We start from the raw sequence: 22,933 nt of genomic DNA, 5'->3' as shown, positions 1-22,933 counted from the left end.
CATGGGGTGTGGCCATGTAATGGTGGGTTCCACCTCATATGAAGGGAGAGAGTGTAATTAATATGTAATGAGTGTTTTTTGTAACACTTTTCAAATCTAATTAGGTAAATTACATATTTGACCACGTCACCACCTCCTATGATCTTCACTCTCCATAATTTTACCGTATTTGCAAAATGCCAATTTTGATCTCTTAGTCAAAGCAGTAGTTACAAGGTCCACATCTGTCAAAAATTAAAATAAAAAAAAAAAAAAAAAAAAAAAAAAAAAAAAACAGGTATCAAATACAATGGAAAATACCGCGTGCGTTGCACGCGCTTCTGTACTATACTAAACCGTCAAATTACCTCTGATTGTTGTTTGAAATATCTGGAGTATCCTTTGTAAATCCTTTTTCATGTGCGTTACAGTACTGTTGGTACAGTTTCCGGTATGATGTGAATCTGCACGTTCTTCTGGTGTTCTTCACGCTTCTTAATAATTCTGCAAAACAACAAAAACTAAGAGACCCTTCTGGGGGTCCTCTCTAATGCCTAAATTAGCTTCTGTAAGAAAATAATGTTCTATGCATAAAAATTGAGTCTTAGTTTATACCTGGGGTATGGGCCTATTTATAGGCAAAGAGGTAGAGTCAAACCTGGATTAGGATTCCTGCTCCTTGTTGATCTAGAGCTGCCGTCAGAGTTCTAATTGGACTCTGACCCCTTATTAGAATTCTAATTTGATATCCTTTTTTAGACTTCTGATCTGATCATTCTTCTTATTTGATTGGACCATGAGTCCTATCCCAATTCCACTAGGGATAGGACTGATTTCTCTAGAGTTGTTGCTAAATGTCTATCTCCTCCTTGGATCGGGTTAAGTGGAACTTATCCCCAACAGTTACCCCCCAATTCCCTTATCCGAAGCTTGCTTGAATAATGGGAATTCCATGTCTAAGGAAACCCGAGCTTTATCTCCTTCTGAAAACCGGCTAACCTGCAAAACCTGAGGGTTAAATCTTACCCCCCATTACCTTCTTGTTTTTCCTTAGGATTTTCTCCCTGTCTCTTGGAATGGCTAGCTTCTGGAAAACCTGGAAAACTCGAGGGTTAAATCTGACCCCCCCTGGCTCTCTTTATTTCTTTCTCTCGACACGGATTGATCCGAGAATGCTTTTTTGTTGCTCTCAGCTAGGACTGATCTGTGAGGTTTTTCTTGCTCTCGGGTAGGACTGATCCGAGACTCTCGGCTAGGACTGATCCGAGAGTTTTCTTCTTGTACTCGGCTAGGACTGATTCGAGACTCTCGGCTAGGACTGATCCGAGATTTCTCTTCTTGTACTCGGCTAGGACTAATTCGAGACTCTTGGCTAGGACTGATCCGAGAGTTTCTTCTTGCACTCGGCTAGGACTGATCTGAGACTCTCGGCTAGGACTGATCCGAGAGTTCTCTTCTTGTACTCGGCTAGGACTGATCCTAGAGTTTCTTCTTGCACTCGGCTAGGACTGATCCGAGACTCTCGGCTAGGACTAATCCGAGAGTTTCTTCTTGCACTCGGCTAGGACTGATCCAAGAGTTTTCTTCTTGTTCTCGGCTAGGACTGATCCGAGAGTTTTCTTCTTGCTCTCGGCTAGGACTGATCCGAGAGTTTTCTTCTTGCTCTCGGCTAGGACTGATCCGAGAGGCTTTCTTCTAGCTCTCGGCTATGACTGATTCGAGAGTTTTTGCCTACAAAAGAAACGACATCAACGGGTTCCCGGTTCCTAGATCGGGAACACTCCGATGCTTAAGTCAGCTCTATTCTTTTATTCTGAAAATATTTATTCCTAAAATCTGGGGAATTTTCTGTCTTTTATTATAACTAGTTAGAGTTAAAAATAAAAGTCTAGTTATTTGCAAACATAAATGCTAAAAATAAAAGTCTAGCCTGAAATTCCCGAGAGTCCTTTCTATGGGATCACAGGCAGATTTTGCAGTTGCCTCGGCTCTTTATGCCGTGGGCTTCTGCTTCCTCGGTCTTCTCTTCTTTCTATGTCATCTCGGGGATCATTCTCTTGATGCCTCTCGTCTAGCTGAGGAAGGTCTCGGGGATAGTAATCCCGTGGCTGCTGATCTCGGGACTAATAGTCTCGATGATTTCGAGGCCTGTTATTTACTGGCTGGTTCCGTTGCTCTCCCAAGAACCGAACCAGCTTGCCATTCTTTATGAATTCTTCTATTAACAACCTTAGGGTTACGCACCCCTCGGTGTAATGACCTGCTTGTGTATGAAAATCACAATACTTCCATGCATTCCTATAAGGAGGATTACCTGGTATCTTTTGTGGTTCCCGAAACATCAGGTCTTTTTTTTATCTCCATAAGGACTTCTGATATCTTGGGATTGAGAGGTGTAAAATTGTAATCTTTGAACTTCTTTATCTGCCTCTGCTCTTCCCCATCAGCTTTCCTGAATTCTTTCCTTTTCTTTTCTGGGGCTGTCTCTCAGGGTAGCCTAGAACTGGCCATAGACTTCAGCGTCTCTTCCTGATTGATGAATTCTTCTACCTTATCCATGAGGCCCTACAAAGTACTCGGTTGCTTCCGGACCAACTTCTTCATCAAAGGTTCCTCGGGTGAAATTCCTTGATAAATGGCAGCAAAGACCATATCCTAGGTCGGATCTTCGACCATTACCTTCTCTCGGTTAAACCGAGCCATGAACTCCTTAAGACTTTCGTTGCTTTGCTGGTGCAATGATAGCAAATATCCCGAAGGCTTCATCCTTTTTTGAAAAGCTAGAAATTCCGTTAGTAATATTTTGGACAACTCCTTGAACTTATCAACGGAATTCGAGGGCAGCTTCCTGAACCAGTCTCGGGCATTCCCCGAAAGAGTAAGAGGGAAGGCCCGACATGCTACTTCATCGGGTGTCCCATGAAGGTCTAGATGAGCTCGGAAATTCTCTAGGTGATCCAAGGGATCTCCGTGCAAGTGCGAGGTCGAATCCACAGGGAAATGGTCAAATATTGGTGTCTTGCTTAATCAACCTCATTTTAACCTAGTTCCAAAGGTTTGACAATTGATTCAAGAACAAAAGACTAAATAAAAGAGGTGGAATGAAATATGCAAATTAAAAGGAAACTAAGGTTAAGGAATCCACCAAACCAAATCCTACAACTCACACTCTTGGTTCCCACTTGAACACCCAAAGAACATTAAGCTTAAGGTGTTATTCAAGTTTCTTAACCATAAACCCAAGAACTATTAAATGAATCCAACACATTGACAAATCACAAAGAGTACCGATTGAAATCAAAACATCCAATGTATCATTCAATCACAATGGATATCATCATTCAAACCGATAAAACAATGTATTAGTCGGTTGAAACACATAAAATGTCCTCTATCCACCACTAACCACATTCATTGCAAAAGATAAAGCTTTAAATGAATGGAACTTGAACAACTAATATGATATATCATTAAATGTGCAAGTGGTACAACAAGATTGTGAGTGTTATCAATGGAAAGGTTTCATCCTCAACCCTAGTTGAGGTTACTAGCCTTCCATGACTAAAAACACCACAAGAAAATGATGAACAACCATGGAAATGAAAGAAAAACTTTACAAAGAGAAAGTATCTGAAAATAAACTACTGAATTACACTACAAGAAGCACGAAATTAAACCTATCTACAGAGTTTCTGCTCTATTCTTTCCTCTCCTACTCTATCTACTCTCCCTACTCTCTTCTTCAACAAGGGGATGGCCATGGCTTTTATAGAAGAAAGCTTAGGGCAAGAAATGACTCTTCTACCCTCCTCTAGGGTTCCTTTGCAGCTAGAGACAACCACAAACACGAAACCAGCGTGTTCTGCAGCGGAAATCAGAGGGAGGACTACTTTTTGGCTTCTGATTGGGCGTTCTGGCGCGCTCTGCAAAAGCAGTTTCTGGGAAATTTCGATCGATCGACTTTTATTTCGATCGATCGAATTTTAAATTCGATCGATCGACTTTTCAGGATCTCCGAATTTCCAGCTATTTCCTTATGAAATTTGTCATTCCTCTCTTATTGTCCTACAGAAACAGAAAACACAAAAACTAACCAAAACATTAGAAAATAACAAGGCTAAAGGTCTAACTAGTGCAAATCAAGGGGTCCAAATATACAATATTTGGCACTTATCACTCCGTCTCCTGCATAACTTAGAATTTGGGGTACCTTAAACTTCTCGATAAGCCGATAGTTTGCTACCCGTCTGGTGAAGGGTGAGTCTGTACCCATTAGGAGCTTGTCCACCACTACGGATCTGCTTTTGTCCTTTCTTTCCATCTCCATGTACGTCCACCTTCTCTCCAGCTCGGCAATAACTCTGCTCAGATCTCCTTGGCGGTCATCCTCCCTCCGAGGATTAGTGTTGCTGTTGTGATCTTCTTCCTCACGCTCATCCCTGTTCATCTCGGGATTGGGCTGTTCTGGCCTCCTGCACAGCAACTCGGCATTCCGTTGTGTTAAGGATTCAATCTGGGGTTATAACGCTACTATGTGATCTTGATCTCCACCCCCCGGGGGCGGGTTCGGTGGAGGCTGCGGATTATTCTGAATAACTGGCTCCATTCGGACTATGGGCTCTCGGTTGGTCTGGCTTCCGGAACGTGTGTTCACTACCATGCTAGATCTTCTTTTTCTTTTATGAGGAATGAATAATCGTTTCCCACATACGGCGCCAAACTGTTGGTACAGTTTCCGGTATGATGTGAATCTGCACGTTCTTCTGGTATTCTTCATACTTCTTAATAATTCTGCAAAACAACAAAAACTAAGGGACCCTTCCAGGGGTCCTCTCCAGTGCCTAAATTAGCTTCTGTAAGAAAATAATGCTCTATGCATAAAAATTGAGTCTTAGTTTATACCTAGGGTATAGGCCTATCTATAGGCAAAGAGGTAGAGTCAAACCTGGATTAGGACTCCTGCTCCTTGTTGATCTAGAGCTGCCGTCAGAGTTCTAATTGGACTCTGACCCCTTATTAGAATTCTAATCTGATATCCTTTTTTAGACTTCTGATCTGATCATTCTTCTTATTTGATTGGACCATGAGTCATATCTGAATTCCACCAGGGATAGGACTGATTTCTCTAGAGTTGTTGCTAAATGTCTATCTCCTCCTTGGATAGGTTGAGTGGAACTTATCCCCAACAAGTACGTACTACGTAGCACCCGAAGATTCAAAAAAAAAATTAGCTGTGATAATTTGTGTTAGAGTTTCAGATTCGGATTATATTGAGATATTGATATAAGATTATTTAGGTCGATCTTAATTCAGCTCATTTAATTAAATAAATCCAATTCTTCAACTCTAACTCTCTAATTTTATATTGGGTTTGTAACGAGTTTGCAGGTCATGTCAAAAATTAGGGATAATTACCTTTTCCCCCAATCAACTACCAGTCATTGTCAACATGCTTCCATGAACTGACACTTCGACCAAAAGAGAGTATCCAACTACCATCTTTACATACTTTAGCCCATTCCGTTAGGGAATCCCGTTAACTTGGATGGAATATGCCATTTTTTAGCGTTAATTTTGGTTTAAAGACCAAAATACCATCCGCAATAATTAATAAAAAAAGATTAAAATTAATATATTTTTTTTAAAAAAAAAAAAAAAAAAAAAAAACCCTAGGGTGGTCGCAAGCCACCTGCCGCCATCACCTTTTTTCTTTAGTGTTTTATTTTTTTTATTTTTTTGATTAAGATGAGGGCATTTAGGTCATTTTTTAAATTGAGTTATGGGATTTAAGTTTTTGCATGAATTAGACTGACGGAAGGGGCCAAAATATGTAAAGATGGTAGTTGGATACTTTCTTTTGGTCCAGGTGTCAGTTCATGAGGGTATGTTGACAATGGCTGGTAGTTGATGATGGCAAAATGTAATTACCCTAAAAAATTGTCTGTCGTTATGTCGCGTGCTGAGTTTGGGTCGTATCGAAGGATGGGAACAATTCAAGGGTGTAAATGAGCCGAACTCAGGCGAGTTAGTGTTGTTCAAGATCGACTTGTATGTATTGTTCAATAGCTCGAGCTCATGACGAGTTGTAAATGAAGAGCTCCACTCAGCTCGCCAAGAAGGAAATCTTGTGTGAAATTGAGTTCGATCTCGTGCAAACACATTATTGATTCTAATGTTCATTATTTAAATACCCATTGTTATATATATTTTTTAACATTATAATTATATATTGCATAATATTTCTAGAATTCTACATTTAGTTATATATTTATGAGTTTCTAACATATAATACATAACATACATTATTTAAAATAATTATAATTTATAACATATAGTATTACAACATAAATTATTGTATATACTTTTAATTTACAATATATATACCTATACACACACACGAGCCACACTAATAAGCAAGCCGAGTCTTTATATGAGTATGTTCATAAACTTTAAACGAGCGAGCTGAATTTTATACGGTAATGTATCGTTTAATAATCGAGTATAGTTTTGTGTCCACGAATGACTCATTTAATAACCGAATCGCATACGAGTAGAGCTTTATCGAGTCGAGCCCGGGTGAGCTCACAGATAACTTTGTTCGTTTACACCTATAAGTACAAGACTATATAGGTCAACCATAATCCTACCCATTTAATTAAATAGGTCATTCGCATTGAGTTCGCAGCTCGTGTAAACAATTACCACTACTACATAAAATGATCAAATTACTCACAAAAATATCCAAAATACCCTTATCATTATTGCAACGAAAAAAAATAAATAAATAAGAAAAAGCCTGAAGCCTTGCAATCAAATCTGGTTGACTTCTCGAATTTGATATTTTCAAATTTGTGGCATTCTTTGAAGGATGTGTTTAGTTTTGCTGACTCTTGAAGGAGTAAATGCCTGACTATTTAAGATTAGGAAATTACAAGGAGATTTTAGGAATGACTCGTTGAAAACCTTCCAATTATAACATGGATCGGATGCAAGACATGTGTTATCCTATTTGAAGCAAGGAATATCTACAGTGATTTCAGGTCGCTTTTCAGAGAGGAGCTTTACTTGCATCTGCAAAAGACTGAAAAGAGGGAAGGGGTTGTCAAAAGACCTTGTGGTTTGGAGACCGGTGGCACTTCGACGCTTAAGTCAGTAAAGCCTACCGAAAGAAGGAAAAAAGCTAGTAAAAAGGGTTAGAGAGTATCTATGGACGAGGTAGTTAGAGATACATAGGAGGTGCCTTGAACCTTTGGCTAAAGAGGGAATTGTTTGCGGTGTACTCCCACGTTTTTAGCAATCCGGCCTTAGAGGCATGTTCGTATCCAATATATGAGCCCTATGTTATGAAATAGTTACATTGGTGATAGCTTTGGCTTGGCTGAGTTAGGGGTCAACGAAGATAATGTATATGATGATGGTAAAAAGAATAAGAGCCTTGTCGATTGGACAAAAAAGTTTGAGAGAGAGAGAGAGAGAGAGAGAGAGAGAGAGAGGCCATGGCCATGGCAATTCTGCTCCTAAAGAATAAAGATCTCCCTCAAGTGATAGTGGATGTTGAAAAAGAATAATTTTTCAACGGGAAGATATGGGAGGGTTTTTCAACGGCAGGTGAACCAGTCGAAGATGTAGGTGAGATTAGGTGCTTTAATAATATTTTTGTAACCCTTGCGATAGTAAAATATATAAATATGGAGGACATCATAACAAATTCTTCGAGGTATGGGACCAATTAGGCATTTTTAAATTTTAGGGAGGTGATTATATATAGATAGACTTGTAGTTTGAGGGAAAAGAGTTAAACTTCAGTGTAAGGTTATTTCATGATTCTATTCAAGCATACCAGATTCATGCAATTCAGTATAAAATTGGCAAAATGGGACAACACCCAAAATTAGTAAAACTAATTAATTAAATAAAAAAAAAAAAGCATTTCATTAACAATGCTAGTAAGGTTCAAATGCTTGTGCATCATATTGGTAAAGTATAACGACCTGCATTAAACCCTACACATGGAGGGCTTGCTAATTATAAATTATTTATAAGTTTCATCACTAGAAAGCATTTTTTCTCCCCCTTTTGTTTAACCATTTTACTTCACACAAGTTCTATAAGAGCTGGGATTTTGGCACAGCACCTTCATCACCTTTTTTCTGCAAGGGAAGGCTGCATAAGCAGTGAAGTTGACCAATTATTTACAGTGGAATACTAGTGGTGGTATCTACAGAAGCTCCCACTCATTTTCACAGAAATCACCAGTTGCGGATTTCTTTCCATCCACCACAGGAAGAGTTGGCATCGAGCCCTCTCCCGATGCCTGATTGGATTTTCCATCATACTCGTACCAAACCGCCAGCTGCTCATACTCCTGCTTCCTTGCTGATCTCATTCTTGAAGAAAAAGCTTCCCGAATTTTTTTCTGAAAAAGAATGTCCAATTAGAGGCAGAATACACATACACACATAAACAAAAACACAACACACACAGAGAACCTTGTATGGCCTGCGTTTGCATTCCTTGTGAGCCAAAAAATGAAGTTCTTCTCCATCCACCAGAACACAGGTTTCCTCAAGCTTTACCTTAGTTTCCACTCCCTGTTCAGAGAAATTACTACTCTCGATTGCATCCAAACTCCAGTCGTCCGATCTTTCTGCGAAATTTACATGTAAAAGTGAGCAATATGCAATAGGAATGGATGCCTGATTGATGCATCCACTTCCATATGAAACAAAATCAGAACAACCAATATCAACAACTCTTTCTCCTGATCTCAAAAACTAGGAGGACACGGTTCATCCAAAGCATCTAAATAAGATGTAATAAAAACCTGGATGAGACACAAAAACCTCCTTATCAGCAATTTCATCGCACAGTACATCTGAATCCTGCGTTGGACCCATGCAAGAAACCACTCCATCGTTCATACAAATGTCTGCAGCTGCAAAACCAGAAGTCAAAAGAGAACAACCAGCAATGGTGAAAAACAATATTCAATAACATGACCCAGGAAAAATAGTCACCATTTGACTCTGCTGAGAGGCCATCTGAGTATGGAAGTCTCATCTCTATTCCTTCCTTTTCATTGGAGTTGATCAAAATAGGCATATCAGATGATGCGCTATCCATGGAGACATCACTTACATGTTCATTTGCATTTTCAACCCTGTTACAACTTTCTGCTATGGAGTCAAACCTTCTAACTTCAACCGAAGCTGAGGCTGATTTTGTAACTGTGTGATCGCATGCTGCTCCACGATTTTCATTTAAGAGTTCACAGAATGAGGATACTCTGTCCACATCATTTATGGGTAACACTGCTCCCGACATTTCAGCCAGTGGAAGTTTGTAATGTTTTTCTGGTATTTCTTTGATACCCAGGTTTGAGTTATTATTAAACATACTGCCATTACTATGTTGTCCTGAACACAACTCAGAGCAAGTTCCTTTCGCAGAATCCTCTGATGCTGGTGGGAACAAATTATCTTCATCATGAACTTGATGAAGAGATTGTGAACGGCCCACAGCTTTATGCATATCAGTCATTGCTTTTGAATCCTCAGATAGTTGCTCAGTATCAACCCTCACAGAACGCCTTTTTATACCTACTTTTGGCCTTTTGTAGATCCCAACATTAGAATATCGTTCTACAGGTAAGTCAGAGGCTGGCACTTTCACAGGATCAAATGAAGATGGGGGAAGCAAATCTTGCATGACATCTGAATAGAACTTTTTAACACTTTCTCCAACATTCTGAACCTGATTCTCAACATAGTTGACCGTGTCCTGTCCCAAAATAATAAAGATAATAATGAGTTAATGTAACATTTTTTTATAGGTAATAGAATTTTATTAAAATGAGAAGAAACTCATTTACGCAAATGAGTATACAACAGAATCCCAAAAAGAATTATAACACAGGTTAATGTTTAGCAAGGAATGAAACTAACAAGCTGAACAGTTCAGATGATGAGTCACATCAAATATATTCACAGTAGAAGGATACAATACAGGGCTCGCATACAGATGACCACAGATCACCTCTAATACAATAGTGGTCAAAGAAGAAATGATAGGTCTGGTACTTGCAGAAGTAGCATTCTTAGGAGTAAAGCACTACTGCTTAAAATGTTGGGGACAGGTAAAGGATAAATTAACCAGAAAGGCATACCTGATACATTATTTCTTCCACCTCCAAGCACATAGCTTCAAACTTCTGGTATATGTTCCCAACCCAGGTTATACCTTTTACATCCATAGCGACCGTACATAAACCTTGTTGGAACAGGTTTTGGACTTCTTCCACTATTGGCGTGGTAATGAAAAGATTCCTTCAGTTCTTACTGCAAGACCTAAAGCAGGACATTAGATGATCCATAGGTAAAGCTAAAAAGAAACAAATTACTAAGCTCTGTTCATTAAACTGCGATATTGTTTACTGAACCATGATATTCTAGCTAAAGAAAAATGTCAGTAGCATTAAACCTAGAAACAAAACAAAAAAGGTCAAAAATATTGTCTTAAATGTGCTATCTATATCTAATTCAAAGACTGAAGACCAACAAAAAATGAAAAAGAAAATCAAAAGACTAAAATATAGGACTTCCACAAAGGAAATACATGTTGGCTATAGCAATCATTCCCATACTGACCCAGCTCACATATGGTAGACAGCCAAAAGAACCTATTGTAAAATGATTAATTAGAGAGAGAGAGAGAGAGAGTGAAAGGGGGGGGGGGGGGGGGGGGGATAGCAAATCTACCCAATTTCTAGTTGGAAAGAAAGATGCACATGCTCCTCTCAAACTATCAAATAATTTGAGAATAACTTCACTTAAGGATATTGAATTATCGTTATCAGGCTATTTGACTTAAGGGTACTGAACTTTAAAACATCTCAAATTAGGGTATTCAATTTTTCACACGTCTCAATTACAAGAATTCCGTTAGAATTTGCTGCTAAATCCTGTCAAAATTCCCAAAATACCCTTCATTATTTTTAGAAAAAAAAAAAAAAAAAAAATTGGCAGGATTTAGGTATTGGTCAAAATTTAACAGAATTTGCAAAAATATTCATGCCTGAATTTTTGAAATTTTTTTATAATTTTTTTTTTAAAAAAATAAGCACGGGTATTTTGAGAATTTTGTCAGGATTTAGCAACAAATCCTAATGAAGTACCTATAATTGAGACGTCTTGAAAATTGGATACCCTAGTTTGAGACGTTTTGAAGTTCAGTACCCTTAACTCAAACAAAGCGATAGTTCGGTACCTTTAAGTGAAGTTATCCCATTAATTTGCTATGTATCCAAATTTTTTATAGCAGCAATGTCCCACAAACTATGAGAAAATTGCAATGTACCCCTTTTGTCCCGCAAAAAGACAAAAATGTCATTAAATTTCTACCAAAAACAGAAAAATACCCCTACATATATATATATTTTTTTTGGGAGGGGGGGGGGGGGGGGGGTAAAAAAAGGCAACCCACAAAAAATGGTGAAGACCCACGACAACAGCCGTGTATCACAAGTTTTTGTTTTTTTAAATATATATATATATATATATATATATATATATATATATATATATATATATATATATATATATATATATATATATATATATATATATATATATATATATATATTTTAAGTGTATTTTTGTCATTTGAGGGTACATTGCATTTTTTTAGCAATTTAGAGAGTAATTTTAGACGTCATACCTATGTCCCTCTTGTGCCCCTCTAAATTCTAATAATGAAGTGGTTTTTAAAATCACCATTTGATCAAAATTCAATAATGATCAATCAAAAGTCCAATTGTGATTTTTAAAGCCACATCATTATTAGAGAGACAAAAGATATACATGGGGTATGTCATCTAGAAATACTCCAGTTTGGAAGGACACTGCTTTAATCAAATACATGTTGGCTATAGCAATCATTTCCATACAGACCCAACTGACATATGGTAGACATCCAAAAGAACAGGCTGTAAAATGATTAATTAGAGAGAGAGAGAGGGAATAGCAGGTCTACCCAATGTCCAGTTGGAAAGAAAAAAGCATGCAACTTCTTATTGAAAATAAAGAATCAGCTTGCATAGAAAAGAGTCACAATATGGTGACTAAAAACACAACCATAATTACTGTGTTCAGATAATATGTGGCACTATTGCTAAAGTTTACATGCACCTGTATCTTGACTGCAAATTTTTTTTGATGAGTAATAAGTCAATCTCATTAAAAGCGTGAGGTGCTCCTTAGTAAACTTGAAACAATAACAAGATCCTCCTAGATCATGAAGTAAATCAGCTAGCACATCCCCACACAAATGACACAATACAAGCCATCAAGTCAATAACCAGTTAATCCTTCATTGTAGCATAATAGCTAAGGAGAAACTAAAGCCATAGGCCAGAACAACATAACATCATCACCCATCATAGTTGTCATACCTTTTATACAAGCCGTATCAGTGTACGCATAAGAATGAAATTATTCACTTAGTCTCTTACAAAGTCATCCATGACAAACAGCTAATGTCGTTGGTACTGCAATCATGTGTAATTTTCTATACAGATGCTTGGTAATTTAACTCTAATTCCCACATTTAAAAAAAAAAAAAAAAAAAAAAAAAAAAAAAAAAAAAAAAAAAAAAAGAAAAAAAAAAAAGGTAAAAGGTCTCTAGAAGAAATTATACAGATGCTTTTGTTAGGTATTAAGTTTCGAACATTACCAGAAGCTCTTAAATATTCCACAATTTCCCACGATATATATCCCAAAGATTAAATGATAGCTTTATTAGTAGACTAAAATATTCTAGATGCCACCACAAAAAAAAAAAAGAAAAAAAAAAAAGCTTTCTCAATATGCCAAAGAAGCATCTGCAAAAAGTAAAAGAATTAACTAGGATTGCTACATTCACCACCAATCAACAAAACTGTACGAAGTTACCAGGTAAACCACACTTTTCAGTTCAAATGTTCTCCATAATGCACTGATGACACGCTGAAATCCAGTGTGATTCAGTATCCACAATAACAGATTCAAAAAGGTGAACCATATTTGCTTTAAAATCGTTTTCCTTTTCTTTAAAATTTTAATAAAAGGAACAAGTTTAGAGAGAGAGACCTACCATTGCATTCCACCCCCCAGTCCCCCCTTTTTCCCTCCTCTTTAAACCACCACGACAAATAAATACATAAACTAGAAAATATGGAAATATGGTAGCCAATCAGATATAGTACAATGTTTTCATTATGTTCCTCATCAAAGAGATCGTTAAACTGATTAGTGCCCATCAAGCTTGAGCCCACATAAACACCACCCTTGCATTATTTTCATACTTGTTGGGGAGGGGGGCAGGGCATCTTTGCTTGTAGTTTACTTAAGACGAGACGTAGAAGTCGTAAATTCACATTAAATCCATCAAAAATTAAAAATTAAAATAGTAATCTTCTAAGCAACCACATCAGTTAGATATAAAGCTGAAAGAAACAGTATGTGCAAAAAGAGAAAAATATTTCAAGGTCTACAGAAGGCCTATGGAATAGTTTGAGCTCCTGATGGGTACACAGTTACCAACAGCAGTGAAGTAATAGTCAAGACATCTCACACTAATTGAAATGGATCAAGAGATAGGTTATCAAGGTAATATCAACACATTTAATTAAGGACAATAATGGAACCGAACCATCCCCTGATATCATATAAATAATCCACCAATAAGTTATATGTATGTAATGCTGACTTGCCTGCAGGGATAGCTAATTGTATCGAAGGTAACACCAATTCTTTAAATAAAGTCTACTAATAGCGGGTTGGGGGATTTATTCTAGTCATACTAGGTTTGATGTGGGAGATAGCTTCAATGTTAGATTTTGACATGATATGTGGTGTGGGGAAGGCCCTTATAGAAGCCTTTCCAAACTTCTATGGCATTGCCCATATTCAGGATGCTTCAGTAGCAGCTCTCTTGGAGTATTATGGTGACTCACTTCAATGGAACGTAAGCTTTACTAGAGCGGCATATGATTGAAAGGTGGATGTTTTTGACTTGTTGTACTCAGTTAGAGTGAGATGGGATGGTGAAGACGAGCTTTGATGGCCCCCCTCCAAAAAAGGGTTGTTCAACGTGAGCTCCTACTATAGTGTCTTTTTGGTAATGATGTCTCTCCTTTCCCTTGGAAGAGTATTTGGAAGACAAAGGTTCCTTGATGGTGGCCTTTTTTGCTTATCTTTACTATGGACAATCTCAGGAAGCCACATGTCATTGTAATTGATAGTTGTTGTATGTGCAAGAGGAATGGGGAGTCTGTGGATCATCTTCTCCTCCATTGTAAGGTCACTTGCGCCATATGGAATGCCTTTTTCAGTTGTTTTGGGCTATCTTGGGTAATGCCTAATGCAATCAAATTAAAAAAAAAAAAAAAAAAAATGAATAAAGGCTACTTCGAAAGAGCCGTGATCTCCAATGGCTACTTCGAGGGAGCCGTGACCTCCAAAGATACCAACAAAAGTTCTAGGTTTTCATAATATTCAGCATGCTTCTTTATTGATTAGGGTTATACTTATATAGAAGACGGCTAGGTCATAAGACATAACCATTAGGTCTAGCCATCATTATAGTATGCAGGAAAATAATTAGAAAGGAAGTAAATTAATGGAAAATACATTCCTTATTAGCTAAAACATTAAAGGGAAATAATATATGGAGATTATACTCCTTATTCTTTGCCGACTTGAGCTTTAAGATTGCCATATGTGCTGCCACATAAACCCTAGAAATCTGAACGTATCAATGCTTAGTACTGTTGCTACCTTGTTTGCTTGTTAGTGGACTGGTGGGAAAACTCGAAGTCCTGTTGTGTGGAAGATGGTGCCTTTATATCTTGTGGTATCTTTGGAGGGAAAAAAATGACAGATGTTTTGAAGACCGTGAGAGATCGTCAGCGGAGCTTGAATCTTTTTTCTTTTTTATTCTTTTTCCTTGGACAGCTGCATTTGTAGCTCCTTGGGAGCTTAGTTTTCATAATCTTCTTGTTCTTTTCTCTCCTTCTGTCTAAGTGTTTTTCTTTTGTATACTCCCTGTACACTTGAGTAGCACTATTCACTCTTAATGATAATTCTCTTTTGTCTACTGATAGTGCCATTCCATGATATTGTATATACAAACCATTGAGAGGTCATATGTTAATGAGAGAAGACAATACACTACTCTCTATCTCTCGAATCTAAACAATTCTCCATTAAATGGACTACAATTGCAATTCCACCAGACAGGCCATGTTTCAGCTTAACTAAGTGCCACTAAACTGCATAAGTACCACATTGTAGTTTGTCATCAGATAATTACTATGTATTCAGAGAAACAAAGCGACTCCCTAAACAGATGCCAATAGGTATGATCAGGATGCCACATTAATTCCTTGAAGATTACAAGTTCAAAAACTTTTGGCTCGCTGTGAACTTGCAAAGCCCCAAAAATATTGAACCTCATGACATGGGTGACATTTTTCACAGATAGCCAAATACGTGAAAAAGAGTTCACAAATTAATTTTGGGCGCTCTGGTAATTCCATCACCATGACAGAGGAGCGTTGAAGCCTGATCATTACTCAGGAAACACAACTACTCGCCTTAGCATTTATCCAAAAAACAAAAACACAAAATAAGATTATTATAGCATATCTTTTTTCAAGGAAAATACAACCCACCATAGGAAAGCAGTAGATGATACCAACAACTGATCATTCCCCAAGAATACCCATTCAAAAACAAAAACTTCCCATCAAACCCATCACGGAATTTACTGCATACAATCCAAAAGGTCAAGGACTTCACCCCATACTCCATAGTTTTACCACTAAAAATAAAATAAATTACCCAGAAATAAAACAAAAGCAGAAAACTAATAATATATATCACTTTCAGCTATTTCCAGTCTTTCAGAATAAGCAAGAAAAGATCGAAGAACTACAAAGTTGTTTCAGCAAAAGCAAAAAAAAAAAAAAAACTGAACCACGCCAAAACTACTACAAAAGGGATACACAATATGCGGGACTAAATATTCAATTAACCAAAGAAAATATGATTCAGATATAGAAGCCCTTTTCATATGCATGTACAAAGCTGAAAATCGAAGCTTCAGAACTTATACATCCAAAAAAAAATTAAAATTAAAATTCATCCAAAAAAAAAAAAGAAGCTTCAGAACTTACATGTGAGAGATGGTGAAAACCCAGACGGCAAAAGGCTGAGAAGTCGAAGACTTTGTACAAAACAAAATTCCCTTCAGCTTTTAAAGGACCAAAAGTAAGATATGAGAAAAATAAATATAAATAGATAGAAATACAATGAGGGAGAGACAGAGTTCAATGCGCTTCTTCAGGCAGTGTTATTTTGACACGTCTTGTCTTCTCAAAATTAGATAGAAAAACAAGGGGCCAAAGTGTATTGGTGGCCTTTTCTATTTCATTTTCACTTTTCCGGTGGGTGGCCCCACAGGCTACAATTCAGGGTTTTTTTTTTTTAAGATTTTAACTCTTTTTTTCTTCAAATAAATAACGTAAAAAATTATTATATTCTTATAAAAAAAAATTAAAATTAAAAAATAGAGTGAGTATTGGGGGTGGCAAGCTGAGAATTTTTTATTTTTAAAAAAAGAAGGATATAATAGTCTTTTACGTAATATTTTGTATTTATTTAAGAGAAAAATTACTAGAAATCTAAAATTTAAATTTTTTGTAAGTAATAAATTGACCAAATTAAAAATTTGGTCTAAATCTCAAAATTCAATAAAACATTGGAAGGTTCTGGAATAGTCCCTCTCTATTTTGGGGTCATAATTCTAATTATGATTTATTTTGTTTTTTGGATTGTTTTTTTCCAAGCTTTTCTGGTTGGTCCCTCTCTTTGTTTGGTTTTGGGATAATATTAATAATTAGGTAAGATATTTTTTGGCTTTGTGAATAGGGAATAAACGATATGTAATCAAGTCCATTGTAGCTAACCAGTTCTAGACTTCTACTCTTATGATAAAGATGTAATATAAGGCTTTATAACCCACATAAAACAATAAAAATTAAAAAATCTCAATTAAAATCCATATTTTAACGTATACCCATTTAAAGGTTAGGGTTTGATTTTAGGGTGTTGGTAGATTTGAGTTAGAATAACACACACATATATATATATATATATATATTATGGGTTTAGCAAAAGGAATTTTAAGAAACGAAATCATGATGAAATCATGAAGTAAGCAATAAAGTGGATGCTGTTTTAGCTTAGAAGGAAGAAACTCAGATAATACAGTTGTACAAATCGTTGGATCCTATTCCTTGGTCTAATTGATTTCCCAACAGAGCTTAACGCAGCTGTAATTATAATCATATGGTCAAGCCATTTATCAAAATAATTTTTTTTTTTTTTTTTTTTAAAAAAAAAAAAGATTTTAATAATGGAAGAAGTGATATTATATATAACTACCTACACTTTTGAAGACATGTCTTATACTCCATGAAAGCACAAAAGCATCTGCATTTATATGCACATGCATCTCACATCACGTCATCTTTCTTTCTGGGTTTTATGGGCTTCATCGAGTACAACCCAATTTAGAAGTAATCTTTGTCCGTAAAAAGAAATGTGAGAATTAAAAAATAAATGTAAAAATCACACACATTTAAGACAGACTGATTTGGAAAAAAATTCTTCCCACATAATCTAGAAGAAGACTTTGCCCATGCTTTCTTGCTGTCTTTGTCTTAAAACAAGTTGCAGACAAGAAACAAATCAATTGGAAGATAGAGAAACAGTCGTAAAGTAGATAGAAACAACCAAATCCACTGATAAATTGATATAGACCACAAGGGACATAGAAACAAGAATAATAGTGCGAGTATCCGAACTGGATTTGGCAGATTAAACTGATTGCCTTGGATGAAGAAGTTGACGGATTGGGGGATGTTGCAGTGGAAATGGGAGGAGGGAGATGGATCAGGCAAAAGAAAGAGGCATAATTTATATATTACGAGGCCAGACTACACTCTACTTGATTCTAAATGTATAAGTGCATCTTGTCTATTTCATAATTAGTACAATTTTAATCTCCACAAAAAGGAGGGGGTTAATATTTTCCTTGGCAATTCTGGATTTTGTGAGAAATAAATAAATAAATAGAATCACTTGCATCAGCAAAGTTCAGACTTTAGTCTCTAAACTAACTCCACATTGTGTAGTACAACAAATATTTACTGGATCAATGGAAATTTTGAAGTGCAAGTTCAACCTAATCCATCACAAACCCCAACCAAACCACTAGAGAGAGAGAGAGAGAGAGGGAGAAGAAGAAGAAGAATTTGAGCATTTAATTATAAACATATCAGCATCACAGACCATGTCATCCAGCTGTTTGAAAATCCCCGAAACCATCATCTGGAATATCCTGTATGCTGTGTTTTTCAGGAGAATTTAGGTCTTTAGCTTCTTCTTTTGCTGATTCTGGGACCTCTTCTTTAGAGGTTTCCTCGAGATTGAACTTCGGCGGCACATTTGCTGGAGACCTCTGAGCAGTTGTAGCAGGTGAAAGTGGAGCTGGGGGTGGCGGTGGTGGTTTAATAGAAATTATGGACTCTTTCCATTTACCCTTTTCCTCGGAGGGATTGTCCAGATCCTTCTCAAAAAATTTAGACTTCACAATGCAACCACTTCTCTGTTTACACCATAAAAAGTGAAACTCAATCAAAATGCTGAAAATACATATAGCATCAGTCACTCAATATAATTGACAGTTAAATGCAAAAGGCTTACGTTGTTCTTTATTTGGAGTACAAGAGTCTCCCCATCTTTTAAACTGTAATCAACCAAAGAAGCTTGCTGGTAATGTTGTTCCATCTCTTCTGCAGTTTTCTTTTTGTTCAGATATCTTCAAAACATTTTAGAGTACATTAGTGTACTTACTCACATTCATCTTCTAAGCCAACATGTACTAGAAAACCGGCAGTTCAAACCACTGAGATAAAAAGCATAGGATAAAATGGTAAAAATTGCATATAGTAAATGGGAAGATACTTCATGTGGTCATGCAGGGCCGCCTGGAAATCATAAGCTTCTGTTCTTTCTCGAAATCCTACACCAATGAAAGCATGCCGAAGACGACCACCTGCATGACTTCTGGATGAATAAGGACCATACTTAAGAAGATAGCTGGAAATAGAAGGAAGCAGAGAGGAAAGTCATATATAGCAATGATCTTTTCCCTTGGAAGAGTGGTGCTAAGGTACCAGGGAAGGTTGGTTTGTCCACCTTGGGAAAGATTCTGACAATGGATAATCTTATTAAAAGGAAGATTATTATAGTAGATTGGTGTTGCATGTGTAAATCTAGTGGTGAGACTAATTGGTCACTTGTTATTGCATTGTACAGTTGCAAGGAGCTTGTGTTCACATGGTTTTCCTTTCTTTGGGATTCATTAGATAATGTTACAGAAATTTGTTCAAGCTCTTCTTAGTTGGAAAGGGCGAACAGTTACATTAAAGCTCTTCTAGTGCTGCTCCCCTATGTATTATGTGGACTATTTGACATGAATGTTATCAGAGTTTCAACAGGGAGAAGATTTCGGTGGACAAGTTAAACCTTGATCATGGGTATTTTACTCATCCTAAAGTGATTATGAAAGACCCTGGGTGACTCTTAGAGATTTGGAATTTTGCTCCTGTTTCCTCCAATGGAGAAGGCCTTTGAGTACATAATCTTCCTCTAGTGGACAGGCCTTTTTGGTACATAATCTTCCAGCAGGATGTTAGCTGCACAACCCATATCCCATAACCTTGTCATGTCATGTAAATGAAGACGATGTGAAAGTACATTAACACTTTTAATCAAGCATCTCAATGAATACATGTTAAAACACCACTACTCCTCGTGTCCTTTTAATGCAGCACCCATACTTGGATTTTAATATTGCGAGCTAGTTGCTTCTTTTTTCCCTGGTTAGATTGAGGCATATGATGTGATTAAGAATATGGCAATGGTAAGCTGAGTGGCAAAGTTGTATTTGTTTGGCTTATCACAAGCAGTTTGGTGACATAAGGCTAGGAAGTGTTAAGTTGTCAAACATTAATTCGAAAATTTAAAAAATGTTTCTGTTACACAAACTAGTACTGGTCCATATTGGCTCGAGTAGAAAAGTTTGACTCAATGGTCCTGTCAATTGAAAAACCCAGACTAATGCTTGACCCTATGGTCCTGTCAATTGAAAAACCCAGACTGATGCTTGACCCTGTGGTCCCTATACACACAACAGCCACAGCTCCATGTATGTGACAGGCTATGAGTGTTGTCCTCTTTAACAAACATGTTCTACCTTGAGAAAACCCAGATCAAGTGAAGGCAGGTTCTCAATATGAGCATCATTAGACATAGCAGTTACTATAAAAGAATTAGTTTACTATTGTGGCAAGCGTTGACTGTTTTGTCTTGTTCTCAGTTTTTATCTCCTATTCTTTGCTCTAAAAATTCAGTTATGGATGGTAAAAAGCAATTTCAACAATCATTTCAGTTGTTGTAATGTGTTAAACAGGAAAACAGAAATATAACTGTTCAGTTAAAGAAAAAATGGAACAAGAGATAGGCAAAGTAGCTCACCAATGTTCTCTTCTATGCGAAGAACAAAATATCTGCAGAAGAAACCATGTTCACTTAGACATCCTCCAGAAATAAAATTGCAATATTAACATTTAAACAATGTAACAGCACGGTCCTTCAACATTTATAGTTCAACAAAGAGTGGCTTTGACTTCAATGAGAAATAGAATCAACCTGCTGCTATCAATTACAGGTTCCACTGGATGCGGCTCTCCATTTCTCAAAAATGCCCGAGCATATAATTCACCTATTTTGTATATATATTGGATTATTGTAAAACAAAATAATAGATACAACGAATGGGTATATTTGCCATTCCGTTTGCTCCCATAGCAACTTAAAGATGATCTTACCTGTGGTCTTATCTTCAAGTCTGATAATACACTCTTCTCCCTTGCTAATAACTTTCAACACCCCCTCCCATGCCCATTTGTTGACATCCCACTCATCAGCCCTGAAATGAACTTGAAAGATATAAACATCGATCTTCAATTTGTGGTAAACAGAATTTTTAGCAGTAAACATTGCTAATGATCTAGATTCTAGGATACCAGAAACTAATTTCAGAACAAAATTCCACATCATCATGAATCTTCAATACTTCCCAGTTTTTCTTCTTTTGAAGAGGCAGCCTCCGCGCGGAGGGTGGGGAAGAAATTAACAACAAGCATAGCAGAAGAAAAAAGAAGAACCAGAAAGCTAACAGCATAAAGATGAATCTTTCCTTGTTACTTGGGGCATCTTACCCTTTCCACATTTTTCAGTTATTTTAGAATTGCAATGGAGATGGTTTCGCGTACAAATTGACCAACACAGACTTTTAGGTAGACAAAAATATATCAGCAACTTTATTAATTGGACAAAGTACAATAAGTGACTTGGCTTCTTATTGAGCATAGAAAGCAGTAGAAATGTCCATATTTCAAAGGTAATCTCCAAAGATATAATAAGTTGAGAAAAAACCTGTAGGAAGCTACACTTTTCCTTGGGGGTATCTGCAAAACAGCAAAAACAACCTTACGAATAAGCTCAACATAAAAAGTAGCTTGAAAGTCATCCAAAAAAATAAATTAAATAGAAGTGGCTAATTAGTGGAAGTAGCAATCTCATAACTGAATACGTAAAATCTTTTAATAAGTAACTTAACACCCACAATCCTGTGTGATTCATGGAATTACTTAATCTGCATTAATCTAGCAAAAAAAAAAATCAAATATAACTCAAAGCTAAAGAATGCCACACGTATCCAATTATTTTCAAAATCCATTGTTAGATCCACAGTTGAGAGGATGATATACACATAAGAATGACAAACATCCCTGTCAGAAAAAGGTTAAATAGATACATGACATGTGGGTGTATTTTGTTGATGTTACACATCCATTGCCACTTATTCTCATGCCAAAACTCACCAAACTTGAAAGACAAGGCCATATATTTCTTGTACCCAATCCCAAATTCAGTCTTTAACAACTTAACCTCTTTTCACCCAACAAAGTATAGAACACAGTTCAAACCACAATCTTGATTATTACATTAATAGTCATCATGAAAAATCAATGAATTACGAAAATCCCATTGATTGCAAAGTAACCTTTAACGAAAATACACACCAAAAAACAACAGAAAGAACAAAACATGCTATTGATTGCAACGAAACCCATTAACAGAAGGACAACACAAATTCGGCAACCTCAATAAATTATGAAAATTTTACTGAATTCGAAAAAACCCATTAACACAGTTACAGCTAAAAAACCAGAAACTCAATGCATAATGAAAACGCTACTGATTTCAAAGAAACCCATTAAGAGAAATCACAACAAAAACTCAGAAAAGACAGATTTTACTTACTATGTACACGTAACATTCAGAGACTTGGAAGAGAACAAGCTCTATTGCTTCAGTTTCTTCATTCTCATCCACACTTTCCTGACCCTTGGATTTCTTCTCCTCCTCCTTTTCCATGATTCAGAGAGAGAGAAATTTGATAGCAGAGAAATGAGAAATTGAAGAGGGTTTGTGATCTGGAGCTGAACTTTTTGGGGGGGGGGGGGGGGGGACTAGATTGTAATTTGGTGAAATTCTTTTGGTTTTTAAGGATAGAGATTGACAGGAAGGAAAGGTCGGTGTCAGTTTCCTTTCACAGGACAAGGACGAAGCAGCAAAGAGACGAGTACCAAATCAGTGTTATAGCATATTAGAGCCGTCCGATTAGAGTCCTGTACCAAATCAGGTGTTATAGCATATTAGAGCCCTCTGATCAGAGTCTTGTACCAAATCAGGTGTTATAGCATATTAGAGCCCTCTGA

At 36.8% G+C, this 22,933-nt stretch overlaps 2 protein-coding genes across 3 annotated transcripts; both read right to left on the bottom strand.

Annotated features, from left to right (window-relative positions):
- Positions 1 to 7,887: 7,887 nt before the first annotated feature.
- On the bottom strand, positions 7,888 to 16,352 carry LOC133861336 (uncharacterized). 2 transcript variants are annotated; one of them, XM_062297090.1, is made up of 6 exons: positions 16,193 to 16,352; positions 10,145 to 10,316; positions 8,997 to 9,759; positions 8,804 to 8,914; positions 8,469 to 8,626; positions 7,888 to 8,395 (listed from the first exon to the last, which is right to left on the bottom strand). In XM_062297090.1, exons 2-6 carry the CDS (start codon positions 10,229 to 10,231, stop codon positions 8,198 to 8,200), a joined length of 1,317 nt encoding a protein of 438 aa, XP_062153074.1. In that variant the 5' UTR covers positions 10,232 to 10,316; positions 16,193 to 16,352; the 3' UTR covers positions 7,888 to 8,197. The 2 variants fall into 2 exon arrangements, with proteins under 2 accessions (XP_062153074.1, XP_062153075.1); XM_062297091.1 differs by having other exon boundaries at positions 10,145 to 10,325; positions 16,193 to 16,350.
- Positions 16,353 to 18,128: 1,776 nt separating this feature from the next.
- On the bottom strand, positions 18,129 to 22,690 carry LOC133861733 (uncharacterized). Its single transcript, XM_062297531.1, has 8 exons — positions 22,476 to 22,690; positions 21,585 to 21,616; positions 20,975 to 21,075; positions 20,796 to 20,868; positions 20,622 to 20,653; positions 19,047 to 19,137; positions 18,786 to 18,900; positions 18,129 to 18,687 (listed from the first exon to the last, which is right to left on the bottom strand). Exons 1-8 carry the CDS (start codon positions 22,587 to 22,589, stop codon positions 18,376 to 18,378), a joined length of 870 nt encoding a protein of 289 aa, XP_062153515.1. The 5' UTR covers positions 22,590 to 22,690; the 3' UTR covers positions 18,129 to 18,375.
- Between the last annotated feature and the right edge of the window lie 243 nt (positions 22,691 to 22,933).

Source organism: Alnus glutinosa, chromosome 2 (genome assembly GCF_958979055.1).
Source record: "Alnus glutinosa chromosome 2, dhAlnGlut1.1, whole genome shotgun sequence".
Lineage (NCBI taxonomy): Eukaryota > Viridiplantae > Streptophyta > Magnoliopsida > Fagales > Betulaceae > Alnus > Alnus glutinosa.
This window is presented reverse-complemented; position numbering and strand designations above follow the sequence as displayed.

Coding starts and splice junctions, on each gene's coding strand:
- LOC133861336 (XM_062297090.1), bottom strand. CDS start 10,231: ATGGATGTAAAAGGTATAACCTGGGTTGGGAACATATACCAGAAGTTT. Junction 9,760..10,144: donor TGGAAGAAATAATGTATCAG/GTATGCCTTTCT, acceptor ATTTTGGGACAG/GACACGGTCAACTATGTTGA. Junction 8,915..8,996: donor CCTCTCAGCAGAGTCAAATG/GTGACTATTTTT, acceptor CTGGTTTTGCAG/CTGCAGACATTTGTATGAAC.
- LOC133861733 (XM_062297531.1), bottom strand. CDS start 22,589: ATGGAAAAGGAGGAGGAGAAGAAATCCAAGGGTCAGGAAAGTGTGGAT. Junction 21,617..22,475: donor CTGAATGTTACGTGTACATA/GTAAGTAAAATC, acceptor GCTGTTTTGCAG/ATACCCCCAAGGAAAAGTGT. Junction 21,076..21,584: donor AAAAGTGTAGCTTCCTACAG/GTTTTTTCTCAA, acceptor AGTTCATTTCAG/GGCTGATGAGTGGGATGTCA.